General features: G+C 41.6%; 2 protein-coding genes across 3 annotated transcripts; one reads left to right on the plus strand and one right to left on the minus strand.

The window, feature by feature from the left end:
- Positions 1–451: 451 nt before the first annotated feature.
- On the minus strand, positions 452–11,210 carry mitd1 (MIT, microtubule interacting and transport, domain containing 1). Its single transcript, XM_024389278.2, has 7 exons — positions 10,693–11,210; positions 10,514–10,615; positions 8,488–8,624; positions 8,212–8,298; positions 1,298–1,410; positions 1,063–1,123; positions 452–944 (listed from the first exon to the last, which is right to left on the minus strand). Exons 1-7 carry the CDS (start codon positions 10,829–10,831, stop codon positions 849–851), a joined length of 735 nt encoding a protein of 244 aa, XP_024245046.1. The 5' UTR covers positions 10,832–11,210; the 3' UTR covers positions 452–848.
- A 206-nt stretch (positions 11,211–11,416) lies between these two features.
- On the plus strand, positions 11,417–16,576 carry mrpl30 (mitochondrial ribosomal protein L30). 2 transcript variants are annotated; one of them, XM_024389283.2, is made up of 6 exons: positions 11,417–11,463; positions 11,665–11,731; positions 11,952–12,029; positions 15,416–15,562; positions 15,852–15,925; positions 16,126–16,576. In XM_024389283.2, exons 2-6 carry the CDS (start codon positions 11,687–11,689, stop codon positions 16,256–16,258), a joined length of 477 nt encoding a protein of 158 aa, XP_024245051.1. In that variant the 5' UTR covers positions 11,417–11,463; positions 11,665–11,686; the 3' UTR covers positions 16,259–16,576. The 2 variants fall into 2 exon arrangements, with proteins under 2 accessions (XP_024245051.1, XP_024245050.1); XM_024389282.2 differs by having other exon boundaries at positions 11,430–11,472.
- The last annotated feature ends 40 nt before the right edge of the window (positions 16,577–16,616 follow it).

Consider the following 16,616-nt stretch of genomic DNA (forward strand, 5'->3'; position numbering starts at 1 on the left):
TTACAATTCTAGGGTTATTGTAAGGTGGACGAACTTCAATGTCCACTAGATGGCGCCATGTACAGTACCAGTCAAAAGTTTGGACACAGGTATTCATTCAGAGGTTTTCCTTGTAACTATTTTCTCCATTGTAAAATAATAGTGAAGACATCAAAAATATGAAATAACACATATGGAATCATCATGCAGTAACCAAAGAAAGTGTTAAACAAATCAAAATATATTTTACATTTGAGATTCTACAAAGTTGCCACCCTTTGCCTTGATGACAGCCTTGCACACTCTTGGCATTCCTTCAACCAGCTTCACCTGGAATGCTTTTCAAACAGTCTTGAAGGAGTTTGCACACATGCTGAGCACCTGTTGGCTGCTTTTCCTTCACGCTGTGTCCAAACTTTTGACTGGTACTTTACTTTCACAAAATGAAATGAAAATCAGTTTCCAGACATTCTGAGAATTATAAATGTTATGTACACTTTTAATGAATATGCAAGTTTAATTAAAAAAAACAGGTCAAGAAAAGATTCAGAAACGACCAAACAATCATTCAGATCCAATGTCCTCAGATACACATAATAAGAATTAGGAGCCCCCCAAAAAACAACCCAGTCAGACCAAACTACATGATAGATCATGTAGACTTAAAAAAGGCACTTGGTATGTATTATACAGGTACACACACACACACACTGGACAGAGGGGGAGACATTTAGATTGAGAGCCCCTCTGTTCCAATAGGCCTATCCACACTTGTTTTTAACTTACAATAGAGCAAGTATTGGACATGCGTTCTAAGTGGTATACTACTGTGCATATTGGTGTAGCCATAGACTCCAGTTCCAAAGGTGTTATAATGTCTTAGTGTGTTTGCTGTGAAAGACATCCACTGTGGTCTCCTGGCACTGCCTCAGGTCATAGTCACAGTAGCCGATGGAGAAACGACCCTGGGGGAGAGAAAAAACATTGAATAAATACTACCGGATTATTATTCTGTTGGTTCTATATTTTTGACAATATAAAGTTAAGACTGAACATAGAGGGGAGAAATATAATAAGTCTTGCCTTTGGTTTCTTGAAGTAATCCAGTCCTCTTCCTATCTTGATGATCCAGCCGTTGTCAAACCTTAGGGGATCATCATCATCATCATGCTTATAAAACCTACATAAATCAAAGACTCTAATGTGCATGCGCCATATGGTGCATTAAAGACCTCATTTAACCTAAGCCACTGATGCTAGCTGATGCCACTGATGCATTCTGGGTGTGGAAATGGATTGATTGAAATTGATGGTGTACCTGATCTCCCTGTCGTGAAAAGTGGAGTACTGGAGGTCCAGACACACATCCTGGCTCTGTAGACTCTGTTTGAGCTCTGACAGAGCACTGGCCTGCTGAGAAGAATTGTCCCCCTGCAACACACACAGACAGGTGGATTAGGGAAACAACACACGAGATACAGTAAGTAGCTTGGCATTTTGAGTAGGTTTATAACTGTACAATAAATGGAGCAACTAAGCTATAGACCTCTTACTACGAGTTCAAACTTCTGCAATACAAATACTCAGTTGTGGCATTGATTGATAATGATATCGATGTTATTGGTACTATATCTGAGTGTTTAACATATTTTCTGTCCTCAGAGTTGGTCATTTTAAGGGATTTTAATCTGGATTGTCTATCCCCGGCCTCAGATCAATTTAAGAGTATATGCATTGATTTGAACCTGACACAGTTGATCTCAAAACCCACACGGATAAAATGTGAAAAACCCTTTTAACTCTTCATTGATGTATTTAATTCTTACTAATAACCCCCATAAATATTGGTCTAGTGGAGTACTTGCATACGATCTCAGTGATCATTGTCCCATAGTATGTATTAGAGATACGAAACAGCAAAACAATAGTAATCCTTGTTTAATTAAGAAGATACATTTTTAAAAGTTCTGCTCAAGGGTTTCTACATGACGTGTTCCACTCTGATTTAGCAGCCGTCTCCTGTATTCCTGACCCGGAGTTGGCTCTAGAAAATGTATATTCCATATTTATTCCTCTGGCAGATAAACATGTCCCTTTTAAACAATTCAGAGTCAAAAGATAGAAAAGCAAGGATTCGATCTTCTGCGTTATCTGAGCTCATTCAGGTGCTTTTTATTTGAGAGAAACGGTGGTGTATTTGACCCTGGTCTGTCAATTGCCTGCTCTTCCCTCTGCCAGCCATTAGCTGACTTGACGGTTAACCCATCAACTTCTAGTGAATCTTTGTTTTCATTTCAACATTTTACTATCTGTGATGTGCTAGATGCCTTGCTTAAAATTAATGTAAAAAAATAAATAAATCTGGAGCTGATTTGCTTGATCCATTTTTGCTGCAGCTCTCTGACCCCCGATTGCTGAATCATGAACCCATATTTTTAACCTGACGATTATAGCTGTTACTATCCCCAAGGTTTGGAAGGCGGCCCATGTACTCCCCCTTCACAAAAGTGGTGACCCTTGTGACCTAAATAAATGATTGGCCTATTTCTAAACCTTCTTGCCTAGAGAAAATCTTAGATTCCTTGATTCATTCTCAGCTCATCTCTTTCTTTGAAATGTATTCTAAATGTTTTAGAGGGGTGGAACAGAGAAGACTTAGTTAGTAGACTAGTGGCCAATCCTCTAAAAGGGATTCTGTTTTTGACATACCCCAACCTGAGGTACTGTATAACAAAGTACAACCATGTTTTTGGATGGTTTTATAAAAATATTTGACTGAAAAAGTGGTTAAATTCATAGATATTGTGACACACCCTCTTAACTCAAACAGTGCAGAATAATGCCTGGCTGGAGGGGGAGTGGGCCACATAAGCTCCTGTACCCCAATATTGCAAGTGCTGATATTGCAAAAAAATGTGTTTCTCTATGGATTTGATATGTTTAGCTCCTATTCCTGCAATTATGTTAGGGGGGGCTCTAGATTTGACTCAAAATCCAACATGACTGCAACATTACCATTAAATCAAATCAAATCTAATTTATTTGTCACATACACATGGTTAGCAGATGTTAATGCGAGTGTAGCGAAATGCTTGTGCTTCTAGTTCCGACAATGCAGTAATAACCAACGAGTAATCTAACCTAACAAATCCAAAACTACTACCTTATACACACACACACAAGTGTAAAGGGATAAAGAATATGTACATAAAGATATATGAATGAGTGATGGTACAGAACGGCATAGGCAAGATGCAGTAGATGGTATCGAGTACAGTATATACATATGAGATGAGTAATGTAGGGCATGTAAACAAAGTGGCATAGTTTAAAGTGGCTAGTGATACATGTATTACATAAAGATGCAGTAGATGATATAGAGTACATTATATACATATACATATGAGATGAGTAATGTAGGGTATGTAAACATTATATTAAGTAGCATTGTTTAAAGTGGCTAGTGATATATTTTACATCAATTTCCATCAATTCCCATTATTAAAGTGTCTGGAGTTGTGTCAGTATCGGCAGCAGCCACTCAATGTTAGTGGTGGCTGTTTAACAGTCTGATGGCCTTGAGATGAAGCTGTTTTTCACCTGCTTTGATGCACCTGTACTGACCTCGCCTTCTGGATGATAGCGGGGTGAACAGGCAGTGGCTCGGGTGGTTGTTGTCCTTGATGATCTTTATGGCCTTCCTGTGACATCGGCTGGTGTAGGTGTCCTGGAGGGCAGGTAGTTTGCCCCCGGTGGTGCGTTGTGCAGACCTCACTACCCTCTAGAGAGCCTTACGGTTGTGGGCGGAGCTGTTGCCGTACCAGGCGGTGGTACAGCCCAACAGGATGCTCTCGATTGTGCATCTGTAGAAGTTTGTGAGTGCTTTTGGTGCCAAGCCGAATTTCTTCAGCCTCCTGAGGTTGAAGATGCACTGCTGCGCCTTCTTCACGACACTGTCTGTGTGGGTGGACCAATTCAGTTTGTCCGTGATGTGTACGCCAAGGAACTTAAAACTTACTACCCTCTCCACTACTGTCCCATCGATGTGCTCCCTCTGCTGTTTCCTGAAGTCCACAATCATCTCCTTTTTTTTGTTGACATTGAGTGTGAGGTTATTTTCCTGACACTACACTCCGAGGGCCCTCACCTCCTCCCTGTAGGCCATCTCGTAGTTGTTGGTAGTCAAGCCTACCACTGTAGTGTCGTCCGCAAACTTGATGATTGAGTTGGAGGCGTGCATGGCCACGCAGTCGTGGGTGAACAGGGAGTACAGGAGAGGGCTCAGAACACAGTGTTGAGGATCAGCGGGGTGGAGATGTTGTTACCTACCCTCACCATCTGGGGGTGGCCCGTCAGGAAGTCCAGTACCCAGTTGCACAGGGCAGGTGATTAAACCACCATATGCGGGGGCGTATGCCTTATGATTAACGAGATGTGGTGTGATCACAACAACATACAGGAACTCAAGTCCTTCTGTTCACATGACTTAGAATTCCTCACAATCAAATGTGGACCTCATTATCTACCAAGGGAATTATCTTTGATTATAATCACAGCCGTATATATTCCCCCCCAAGCAGACACATCGATGGACCTGAACAAACTTTTAAATTAGACATTTTTCAGATTTGACCTGACTATTTTTGTGTACTTCAACTATGTTAGGAATCCAATATGCCCACCATATACACTCAAACACCTTTGTCTGGGTATATAAAAAAGTCAACAGACTGCTTGGCATGGCAACACCAAGTATTCCAAGTCACACGCCTCTTTGAGGATCAATGAGGGAACTGGGAGGCTCCAAATAAAGGAAATAGAGTCCAGGGTTGGATTCTGACACCTTCTGCCATGCTCTACAATTTGCCACCGCTGTGGTAGAACTTGCCCTTCCAGGGTTGGGCTCTTAAGTCATCTCCTTATCATTTAGAAGTGAGCTTTGATTCATTGCTAGTCCAATATTTCCGCCTGCATCCAACCAACATGACCGTCCACCGGCTCACTGCATTTGTGATGCAAATTGGGATGCTCCGGTGCACTCTTATCCTGTTCGGGTTGAGCTGCCACATTGCTTCTTCCAGAAAATCATGTCCACCATCATGGCTGTCTGCCCTGGAGTTACTTGGACTTGGTGACATTTATGGTGTACGGGGAGGATGAAACCACACATGACAAGAGCATAAGATAAGCTGTTCACCACCATGAACCAACAGCCTGACACTCAATGACTAGAAATGCCATCAACTTAGTGGGCCTTCACATGTCATATGAATTGCACCTCTCCAATATCAATGCCAACCTGAATCTCCTAGAACTCTCCTGGATAAGCCTACTCCACCATCAGTCCTCCCCTCAGGCAGTTACTAGAGACAGAGACACCATGGAACTGGACTGTCAGGAGGCCATTCAACAGCCAAAATGCCACCTGGAAATGGCTGGTGTGCAATGCCTTCATATGTAACTATTTTGCTGCCAACCATGTGACACCTGAACTGGACTTGCATGTAAAGAATGAGCTTTCATGCTGGGGTGACTCATGCACTGGTCTGGGAAACGGTGAAGTAATGTTTGGCAATTTTATTTATTTATTTAATTTCACCTTTATTTAACCAGGTAGGCTAGCTGAGAACAAGTTCTCATTTACAACTGTGACCTGGCCAAGATAAAGCAAAGCAGTGCGACAAACAACAACACAGAGTTACACATGGAATAAACAGTCAATAACACAATAGAGAAAAAAAGTATATATATACAGTGTGCAAATTAGGTAAGATAAGGGAAGTAAAGGCAATAAATAGGCCATGGTCGCAAAATAATTACAATTTAGCAATTAAACACTGAAGTGATAGATGTGCAGAAGATGAATGTGCAAGTAGAGATACTGGGGTGCAAAGGAGCAAAAAAATAAATAACAGTATGGGGATGAGGTAGTTGGATCGGCTATTTAGATGAGCAGATGCAGTGATCTGTGACCTGCTTTAACAGCTGGTGCTTAAAGTTAGTGAGGGAGATCGGGTCTCCAGCTTCAGTGATTTTTGCAATTAGTTCCAGTCATTGGCAGCAGAGAACTGGAAGGAAAGGCAGCCAAAGGAAGAATTGGCTTTGGGGATGACCAGTGAAATATACCTACTGAAGCGCGTGCTACGGGTGGGTGCTGCTATAGTGACCAGTGAGCTGAGATAAGGAAGGGCTTTACCTAGGAAAGACTTATAGATGATCTGGAGCCAGTGGGCAATGAACATATGCCAAACAAAAGGCACCTTAGAATGGTAAAACTTGCTGTATGTGATCGTTTATGGTGGCTGGGGATTGACTGTGAAATAGTGGCTTTGTGCTCCATGCTTGATCTGCTCCACCTCCTCTGCAACCCGTTTACTGTCCATCAAAGCCCAGGGATCATCTTCAAATGCATGCGTGTGTGGATCTGTGCTACGTCCCTCACAACGAACACTTCTTAGTTATAGTCTATGACCTCGCTATACTAAATAACCTCTACCATAACCTGAGGTCACTCTCCACCTCTCCTGCTGGTGCTTGCCCCAGTCCATAATCAATGCCAACCACCAACAGTTGATGTTAGCCAAATTATCATCCTAACTGACTTCCAAATTAATATATAAAAAATATGTAGGACGTGACCTGAATGACTTTTTAGCACATTCAACATAAACAACTCTGCCCACAGGTCAATTATGTGTTGGAAAGGTCTAAAGGCAAGTCTGTTTGTGACAGCCCTTTCACAGACTCCCCTTCACAACCAGACAACCAATCATTCCACTACTGGAGTTACCCCAGCAGCATTCAGGCTGGGATAACATTCCAATTAGTCAATGGGTCTCTTTGGTATGCAAGCTGCATCTGCAGACTGCCTATACCGAACTGTAGAAATGGAAACTGATCACCCCACAGCTCCAATACCACGCCAGTCATACAGGAAGGATACTGGCCTTGTCGCTGCAGCATGTCTAGAATGACCAGTTAGCTGTGCAAGCTGGTCAGACCCCAAAACAACAACCACCACTGGCTACTTTGTCTCCTCACCCTGTAAGGACACTCACATCCTGGTCACCTCAATGACTGAATCAACATTGCACACTTAGTTTTAGTTGGGGAAAGAGGGTTGTACATATACAATACTAGAGTAGCTGACTGTTGTATTATGGTTGCGTTCCTGTAACGCTACGGTGTGCTTGTGTCGTAAAAGGCTTGTTATTGTTTTTGTGGAATTGCCCAATGTTGATATGTTGTAAGTGTTTGAATGAGATTAAAACATGAACACGTTTAAAAATGAGTTGGCTTTGGCTATTCAAATCAACAGAGGCATGGCAGTGACACTCATAGTCCTAGATATACCAAGAGCCTTATGAAACCATTTTAAAAGACAGAATAACACAGTACAAAATGAACAAGGGCTACTTGTATGCAGGCAAAGGTGATTGAGTGTAATCATGTTGGCCATATTGGATTCAGCATCAAATTGATTCACAACCATCTTTATAGACATGAGTGTTGTACACAATTCTGAAAAAATGTCTAATTTACAAAATATAAAGATAATCTGTGATGGCCCCCTGACTTAGTTGCAAGAATAGGGGCAAAAGATTTTTTTAAAAACCTTTAAGAAACCTTGGAGAATAAATATATATATATATTTCAATGTCTGTGTCCACATGTTTTCCTTAGAGCCAATTACAATAGCCACAACATCAATTAAACGTGTAACTGTGTGCATTTTCATCAGGCAGGACCATACAGCACTGAATGAGTGCACATTTATTTGGCTTGGAAAGTTGTCTATTGAACAGAGACCAAAAAGTGTTCATCATAAATATTCATAGTTAATATTTCTGCCTATCGCATGTGTGTTTACAGATCTACATTTTCAAAATGCTTTAAGATATCCTAATGTTGTGGGTTTCTGTATGTAGGGGATACAATTGACAATTTGTATTCCAAATTTGAGCAACATCAGAACTTGCAATATTGGGGTACAGGAGCTTGTGGCCCACTCCCCCTCCAGCCAGGCATTATTCTGCACTGTTTGAGTTAAGGGGGTTTGTCACAATATCTATTAATTTAACCACTTTTGCAAGGAACATATTTTTATACAAACATCCATTTCATATATGGAACACCTGAGAGATATAGAAAAACATGGCTGTGTTTTGTTACACCTCAGGTAGGGGTATCTCAACATTTTGTGGGCCTTGCCACTAGCCTACAGTTAGTTACCTCTTCCTGAGAGGTCAGGAGGTGAATCCTCTTCACCTTACAGCTGGCCTTCAGTAGCATCTCACAGAACCTCAGGAAGTTATACAGCTAAGAGGGCAGAAGGGTCAAAGTCAAGATCTCATGACTAAACCAGCATGGCAATGGCATCCAAGGCAGATTCCACTATCATACTAATAGACAAACCAGCTTTTGAGGGAGCAGAACACCCAGAGGTAATAGTACCTTTCTGCAGTATATCATTTGGTGAATGTGTTTGATAGTGTACGGGTAAATTACCTGGTGAATATGTCGGATGTAAGGGTCCTCCACCCAGACCTCAGTCACCCCCTCGGTGACGTAAGGCCTGAACAGAACCTCGTAACTATAGCCTGTAGCATCATCTGCTATCCTGATCTGCTCATGGTACTTCCCCTCTGAGTGGGAGAGGAGTTGAGAGAGGGAGGGATAAGGAGGGAAAGAGGCAGAGATAGGCAGTATTTATGTTACATGCATTTGAAATACACTGAACAAAAATATAAATGCAACATTTTAAGTGTTAGTCCCATGTTTCATGACCTGAAATAAGACCTCTGAAATGTTCCATTCACTCTCAAATTGTGTGCACAAATTTGTTTACATCCCTGTTAGTGAGCATTTCTCTTTTGCCAAGATAATACATCACCTGAACAGGTGTGGCATTTCAAGAAGCTGATTAAACAGTATGATCATTACATGGGTGCACCCTGTGCTGGGACAATAAAAAGCCACTCTAAAATGTGCAGTTTTGCAACACAACACAATCCCAAAAATGTCTCAAGTTTGAGGCAGCGTGCAATTAGCATGCTGACTGCAGGAATATCCACCAGAGCTATTGCCAAATAATTGAATGTTCATTTCTCTACCATAAGCTGCCTCCAATGTCATTTTAGAGAGTTTGGTAGTACATCCAATCGGCCTCACAACCGCAGCCCACGTGTATGGCGTTGTGTGTGTGTGTGAGTGGTTTGCTGAGTGCCCCATGGTGGCAGTGGGTTCATGGTATGGACATGCATAAGCTATGGATAACAAACACAAATGCATTTTATCGATGGCAGCTTGAATGCAGAGAGATACCGTGACGACATCTTGAGGCCCATTGTCGTGCCACTCATCTTTCCCACCATTCACCTCGCATGATAATGCCGGGCCCCATGTCGCAAGGATCTGTACACCATTCCTGGAAGTTGAAAATGTCCATGTTCTTCCTTCCATGGCCTGCATATTCATCAGACATGTCACCCATTGAGAATGTTTGGGATGCTCTGGATCGATAAGCGTGTTCCAGTTCCCGCCAATATCCGACAACTTTGCACAGCCATTGAAGAGGAGTGGGACAACATTCCACAGGACACAATCAACAGCCTGATCAACTCTATGCGAAGGAGATGTCGGGCTGCATGAGGCAAAAGGTAGTCACACCAGATACTGACTGGTTTTCTGATACATGCCCCACCTTTTCTTTTAAGGTATATGTGAACAACAGATGCATATCTGTATTACCAGTCACGTGAAAAACGTAGATTTATGACCTAATGAATTTATTTTAATTGACTGATTTCCTTATATGAACTGTAACTCAGTAAAATCTTTGAAATTGTTGCAAGGTTGCGTTTAGATTTTTGCCAAGTATATGAATTGCTTCTGAGTATTTTGTATGCTAAACTACACTCCAATGCATTTTGTAACAAGATCCTTTCAAAAGCTGCAATTTGTATTTTCAAAATAACAAAACACTTTTCTACACCATTTCTTTACAGCGGTTCACAATTTTGTGGCCCCCTTTCACCCTACATTGGAAACAAAAAGTCTGATGGCACTATGGTGTGATACGATTGTCTGCTAAATAAACTAAATGTACATGTAAAAATGAACAATTGCAAAGCATGCTCAGTATTACTCTAATGAGCTAGGCTCCGTAAAATGGTCAATGACAATACCCAGTGTGCTTTGCAGTTGTTCACTTTCACATACATTTTGGTAATTTAGCACACTCTTATCCAGTGACAGTGCATCCAACTAAGGTAAATAAACAACAACATATCACAGTCATAGCAAGTAAGACGTTTGTGTCACCGTTACTGAGAATGTTGTTGATGTTCAGCTGGCTACTTGCAAATTTATTTTTGTATTTTCAACTACAAAATACATGTATTTTAATACATTGGTCTTTAGTCTAGTTTGTAATTAATGCTCATCCCTGGAAGGAGGAATAAGAGGAAGGCAGCAGTAAGGTGCAGGAATGATTCCTTTGGGAAAGTGACATCCGTTCTCTGAGATCCATTACCTTCTTTTAGTTGGTTGACATGGACTTTGATCTGTTCTGCTCGGTCCATGTAGCTCTTTATCTTCTGTCTGTAGTGGACTTTCTTCGAGTCATCTTTTACAGCTGTGAACAGATGAGTAGATCAGTAAAACAGATGTCACCCTCATACCCCTGTGACTGTGACAGTGTGTGTGTGTTACCTTTCAGCACGTCCATCAGTAGCTGGATCCCCTCCTGGTAGCACACGAGCGACTCCTGGAAGCGCGAGCTCTGGTCCAGTTCCACGGCTCGTTTCAGGACGGAGATGGCAGAGGTCTCCATACCAGGGACTTGCGTCATGGTTCACTATCTGGTAAAAATGGACTGAGATTTTGAGTTCAATGTGTCAAGTTGTGGATATTTGTAATTCACCTGGTTAGAGTATGCCATAGACGGCAAAGGAGTATGCACATGCTTCGTCCGTTCACAGCTCAGCGACAGGAATATTAAATTCGTCTGAGTCAGCTTGAGGTATCAAGTCTTCTTTGGCACATCTTCAGAGGCAATACAATGCATCAGTAGACCCTTCTTAAACTCCTCATGCTTAGATTATATATACATCGGATGACGAGATTTTATTCCATTAATTCAAACGTCAATCTGATCAAAATCATCCTCTCATGCCACTAACTTCCTGATGTTTGTTTGTTTGCTGGCCTATATAAAGGTACGCATGAATAATAATTCCCCTGAGCAACATATCCACGGAAGTGAAAATGCCTAAATTAAATATAAATGAATTAATTCTGAAATACACATGTAAAAAATGTTGTCAAACCATATAGTTAATCATACAATATCACATTGTTAAAAAAATCTACGTTTTTCACAAAGTTAATTGAAACAAATTAAAAGCCATGCAGGAACGAAATGACCAAGTTTTGAAGTAGCACGGCAACGTTAGTAAGTGACTGCTATACTGACGGCTTCCGGTGAGTGTCGTAAGTGCTGAAACAGTCTAGCAATTCAGTTTGCGTTTATTCAGCTGTATTTTGATGTTTGTTGAAAATATAATTAAAATATATATATTGACCTTATAGTAACGACACTTTATATCTCGGTAAAATCACAATTTCCTTGTCGAATTCGCATTTGACGGTTTTTGCATTATAACCTTGACTTCCTTGCTACAGACTTGTCAACCAACAAGTAAATATGGCTATGCTATGTCGTGGTCTTCACATACCTTCCCCAATTCAGGTAAGGAGTCTAAATTATTAAAGGCAGACTATCTTCCTGACAGACAGTTGTAACTCAAATTTAAGCTATCAGTCAGATAACTGGTTGTTAGAACAACACATTTTGTAGGATCATCCGACTGTGTGTTCCTCCATAGTTAGAATAACATTACATTGTTTTTGGTTTTTCTTATTCTCTTCACGCCTTGCATATTTGATTATGTGTCTGTGCATTCTTGCAGGCTTTAACAGAAACTACGCCCCTGCCTTGGTTAATTTCATTCCGAAGCAAGTTCACCAAAGCACGGATCCCACAAGAGGTAGGGTGCTGCAGACTTTCATCAAGGGCAGGCCCATACAATCTAAATGCAATGAATACCTCAACTCAAAAGTTTCTTACATATGTCCTTAACCCTAATTGCTCCAGTGTCATCGTCAATGGCTGATCCCTGGCCATTATCCCACTCTCCGAGGGTGTTTCAGGGGGAGTGATATGCATGTCCATTTCACACCACACACTTTATACTAAGGTTACACACGTGTGCATGTGTGAAACAGGACAAATATAAGCACTAGAGGTCGACCAATTAATCGGAATGGCTGATTAATTAGGGCCGATTTCAAGATTTCAAAACAATTGGTAATCGGCATTTTTGGACACCGATTAAGCCGATTACATTGCACTCAACGAGGAGATTGCGTGGCAGGCTGACTGCCTGTTACCTTGGCTCCTTGCTTCACTCGCGTAAGTTGCTAGCTAGCATTAAATCTTATCTTATAAAAAACAAACAAACAATCTTAACATAATCACTAGTTAACTACACATGGTTGATGATATTACTAGTTTATCTAGCTTGTCCTGCGTTGCATATAATCGATGCGGTGCCTGTTAATTTATCATTGAATCACAGCCTACTTCACTAAATGGGTGATGATTTAACAAGTGCATTTGCGAAAAAAGCACTGTTGCACCAATGTGTACCTAACTATAAACATCAATGCCTTTCTTAATAAAATCAATACACAAGTATATATTTTTAAACCTGCATATTTAGTTAATATTGCCTGCTAACATTAATTTATTTTAACTAGAGTGATTGTGTCACTTCTCTTGCATTCTGTGCCAGCAGAGTAAATAGAGTAAATAATTTGACAGAATTGTACATAATTATGACATAACATTGAAGGTTGTGCAATCTAACAGCAGTATTTAGACCTAGGGATGCCACCCTTTAGATAAAATACGGAACGGTTCCATATTTCACTGAAAGAATAAATGTTTTGTTTTCGAGAGGATAGTTTCCGGATTCGACCATATTAATGACCAAAGGCTCATATTTCTGTGTGTTATTATATTAAGTCTATGATTTGATATTTGATAGAGCAGTCTGAGATTTGGTAGGCAGCAGCAGGCTCGTAAGCATTCATTCAAACGGCACTTCCTGCATTTGCCAGCAGCTTTTCGCTGTGCTTCAAGCATTGCGCTGTTTATGACTTCAAGGCTATCAACTCCCGATATTAGGCTGGCAACACTATAATGCCTATAAGAACATCCAATAGTCAAAGGTATATGAAATACAAATGGTATAGAGAGAAATAGTCCTATCATGCCTATAATAACTACAACGTAAATCTTCTTACCTGGGAATATGGAAGACTCATGTTAAAAGGAACCACCAGATTTCATATGTTCTCATGTTCTGAGCAAGGAACTGAAACGTTAGCTTTTTTACATGGTAAATATTGCACTTTTACTTTCTTCTCCAACACTTTGTTTTTGCATTATTTAAACCAAATTGAACATGTCATTATTTGAGACTAAATAGATTTTTATTTATGTATTAAGTTCAAATTAAAGTGTTAATTCATTATTTTTGTAATTGTCATTATTACAAATATATATATACATATATATATATATACATACATATATACACACACACACACACACACACACACTGCTCAAAGAAATAAAGGGAAAACTAAAATAACACATCCTAGATCTGAGTGAATGAAATATTCTTATTAAATACTTTTTTCTTTACATAGTTGAATGTGCTGACAACAAAATCACACACAAATTATCAATGGAAATCAAATTTATCAACCCATGGAGGTCTGGATTTGGAGTCACACTCAAAATTAAAGTGGAAAACCACTCTACCGGCTGATCCAACTTTGATGTAATGTCCTTAAAACAAGTCAAAATGAGGCTCAGTAGTGTGTGTGGCCTCTGTGCCTGTATGATCTCCCTACAATGCCTGGGCATGCTCCTGATGAGGTGGCGGATGGTCTCCTGAGGGATCTCCTCCCAGACCTGGACTAAAGCATCCGCCAACTCCTGGACAGTCTGTGGTGCAACGTGGCGTTGGTGGATGGAACGAGACATGATGTCCCAGATGTGCTCAATTGGATTCAGGTCTGGGGAACTGGCGGGCCAGTCCATAGCATCAATGCCTTCCTCTTTCAGGAACTGCTGACACACTCCAGCCACATGAGGTCTAGCATTGTCTTGCATTAGGAGGAACCCAGGGCCAACCGCACCAGCATATGGTCTCACAAGGGATCTGAGGATCTCATCTCTGTACCTAATGGCAGTCAGGCTACCTCTGGCAGGCACATGGAAGGCTGTGCGGCCCCCAAAGAAATGCCACCCCACACCATGACTGACTCACCGCCAAACCGGTCATGCTGGAGGATGTTGCAGGCAGCAGAACGTTCTCCATGGCGTCTCCAGACTCTGTCACATGTGCTCAGTGTGAACCTGCTTTCATCTGTGAAGAGCACAGGGCGCCAGTGGCGAATTTGCCAATCTTGGTGTTCTCTGGCAAATGCCAAACATCCTGCACGGTGCTGGGCTGTAAGCACAACCCCCACCTGTGAACGTTGGGCCCTCATACCACCCTCATGGAGTCTGTTTCTGACCGTTTGAGCAGACACATGCACATTTGTGGACTGCTGGAGGTCATTTTGCAGGGCTCTGGCAGTGCTCCTCCTTGCACAAAGGCGGAGGTAGCGGTCCTGCCGCTGGGTTGTTGCCCTCCTCCACGTCTCCTGATGTACTGGCCTGTCTCCTGGTAGCGCCTCCATGCTCTGGACACTACGCTGACAGACACAGCAAACCTTCTTGCCATAGCTCGCATTGATGTTCCATCCTGGATGAGCTGCACTACCCGAGCCACTTGTGTGGGTTGTAGACTCCGTCTCATGCTACCACTAGAGTGAAAGCACCGCCAGCATTCAAAAGTGACCAAAACATCAGCCAGGAAGCATAGGAACTGAGAATTGGTCTGTGGTCACCACCTGCAGAACCACTCCTTTATTGGGGGTGTCTTGCTAATTGCCTATAATTTCCACCTGTTGTCTATTCCATTTGCACAACAGCATGTGAAATTTATTGTCAATCAGTGTTGCTTCCTAAGTGGACAGTTTGATTTCACAGAAGTGCGATTGACTTGGAGTTACATTGTGTTGTTTAAGTGTTCCCTTTATTTTTTTTGAGCAGTGTATAAAACTCGGCATCGTTTTTTGGGGGGGGTCCTCCAATAATCGGTATCTGCGATGTAAAATCTGAATCGGTTGACCTCTAAGCACCCATTTATTATATTATAACACTTGTGTTATATCCTAATGGCAATGATCATGGAAATTACATTTTTAAACCAACCTTTGAATCTGTAGTTAATCTGTCTTTCTATGTCTACAGATTCTGGATGAGCGGTCTCAAGAGCATGAGAAGTATGGTGGAAACCAGGAGCAGCCCCATAAGCTGCACGTGGTGACGCGGGTCAAGAGCACCATGCGCCGGCCCTACTGGGAGAAGAAGCTAGTGGAAGGACTCTGCTTGCAGAAGGTGGGGCTCCTATCAGCTTGGATTAATAACCTCACATCCGAGGGATAGCCTAGTGTGTGGCAATCTTACCCTGCGTGGGTGTAGGCGCAAGATTTTGCTCCAGCCAAACTGTAACACACCTGATTCGACTAATTGAAAGTTGCCCACCCCTAGCCTTTCCTCTAGCAGAGCGTATTTGTATTGAGTTCAGTTGTGTGTTGTGCTTGCTCTTGCAGTAATATAAAGTTATAATAATGATTCTAATTGCTAACTTGGTTGCACTGTAATTGTTCTTTGCTCCTCTCCTCAGGCGTATGTACCTGTAATTCACAAGAACATCCCTTCAGTCAACAACCAGCTGAAATTCATCAAGCATCTTGTGAGGTAAGGCTGCTCAGGTTTGCAAGACCTGTTATTACTTTGTTAGCGCAGGGCTATATTCCTGTCAAGTGTATGCTACTGTTTATCAATTGAGTGCATGGTTAGTTGATCCGGACAACTGACCACTGAAATCTGCTGTAATTCAATACAGATGAACTTTGACCACTTTTCCATCTCATCTCTCCATCTTTCTCTCTGTTCAGGATCCAGCCACTGAAGCTTCCCCATGGTCTCCCTGCTGAGGAAGACATGGCCGACACCTACCTGAACAGCAAAGGAGAGCTGATCGTACGACGCCTCCTCAAACCTGTAGAGTCCAAAGCCATCGAGTCATAGCCAGCACTACTCTATACCCAAGCCATTTTGTCATTGGTTCTGTTTGAATACTGAAAATGCATTCTCCCTTCCTCAAAGTAATCACTGACATGACTGGATTGGCTGTGCAGTGGATCCCATGCTTTCACCTATCCAATCTGTATAGAACACAAATGAATGGTTTTACAGTCTGGCCTACCAGAAATCAGCTCTGATTCAAATTACTATATTAGTGAAATCCCTGTACCTGTGTTCATTCTAGACCTGGACTGAGAAACACTTCTTTAGCTCACCCCTTTGTATTATATTTCAAATAAAAACATAACATTAACATGTTAATGTGTATAAAATACATCCATGCAATCGAGGAAGTCAGAGG

The sequence above is a fragment of the Oncorhynchus tshawytscha genome, linkage group LG26 (genome assembly GCF_018296145.1).
Source record: "Oncorhynchus tshawytscha isolate Ot180627B linkage group LG26, Otsh_v2.0, whole genome shotgun sequence".
Classification (NCBI taxonomy): Eukaryota; Metazoa; Chordata; class Actinopteri; order Salmoniformes; family Salmonidae; genus Oncorhynchus; species Oncorhynchus tshawytscha.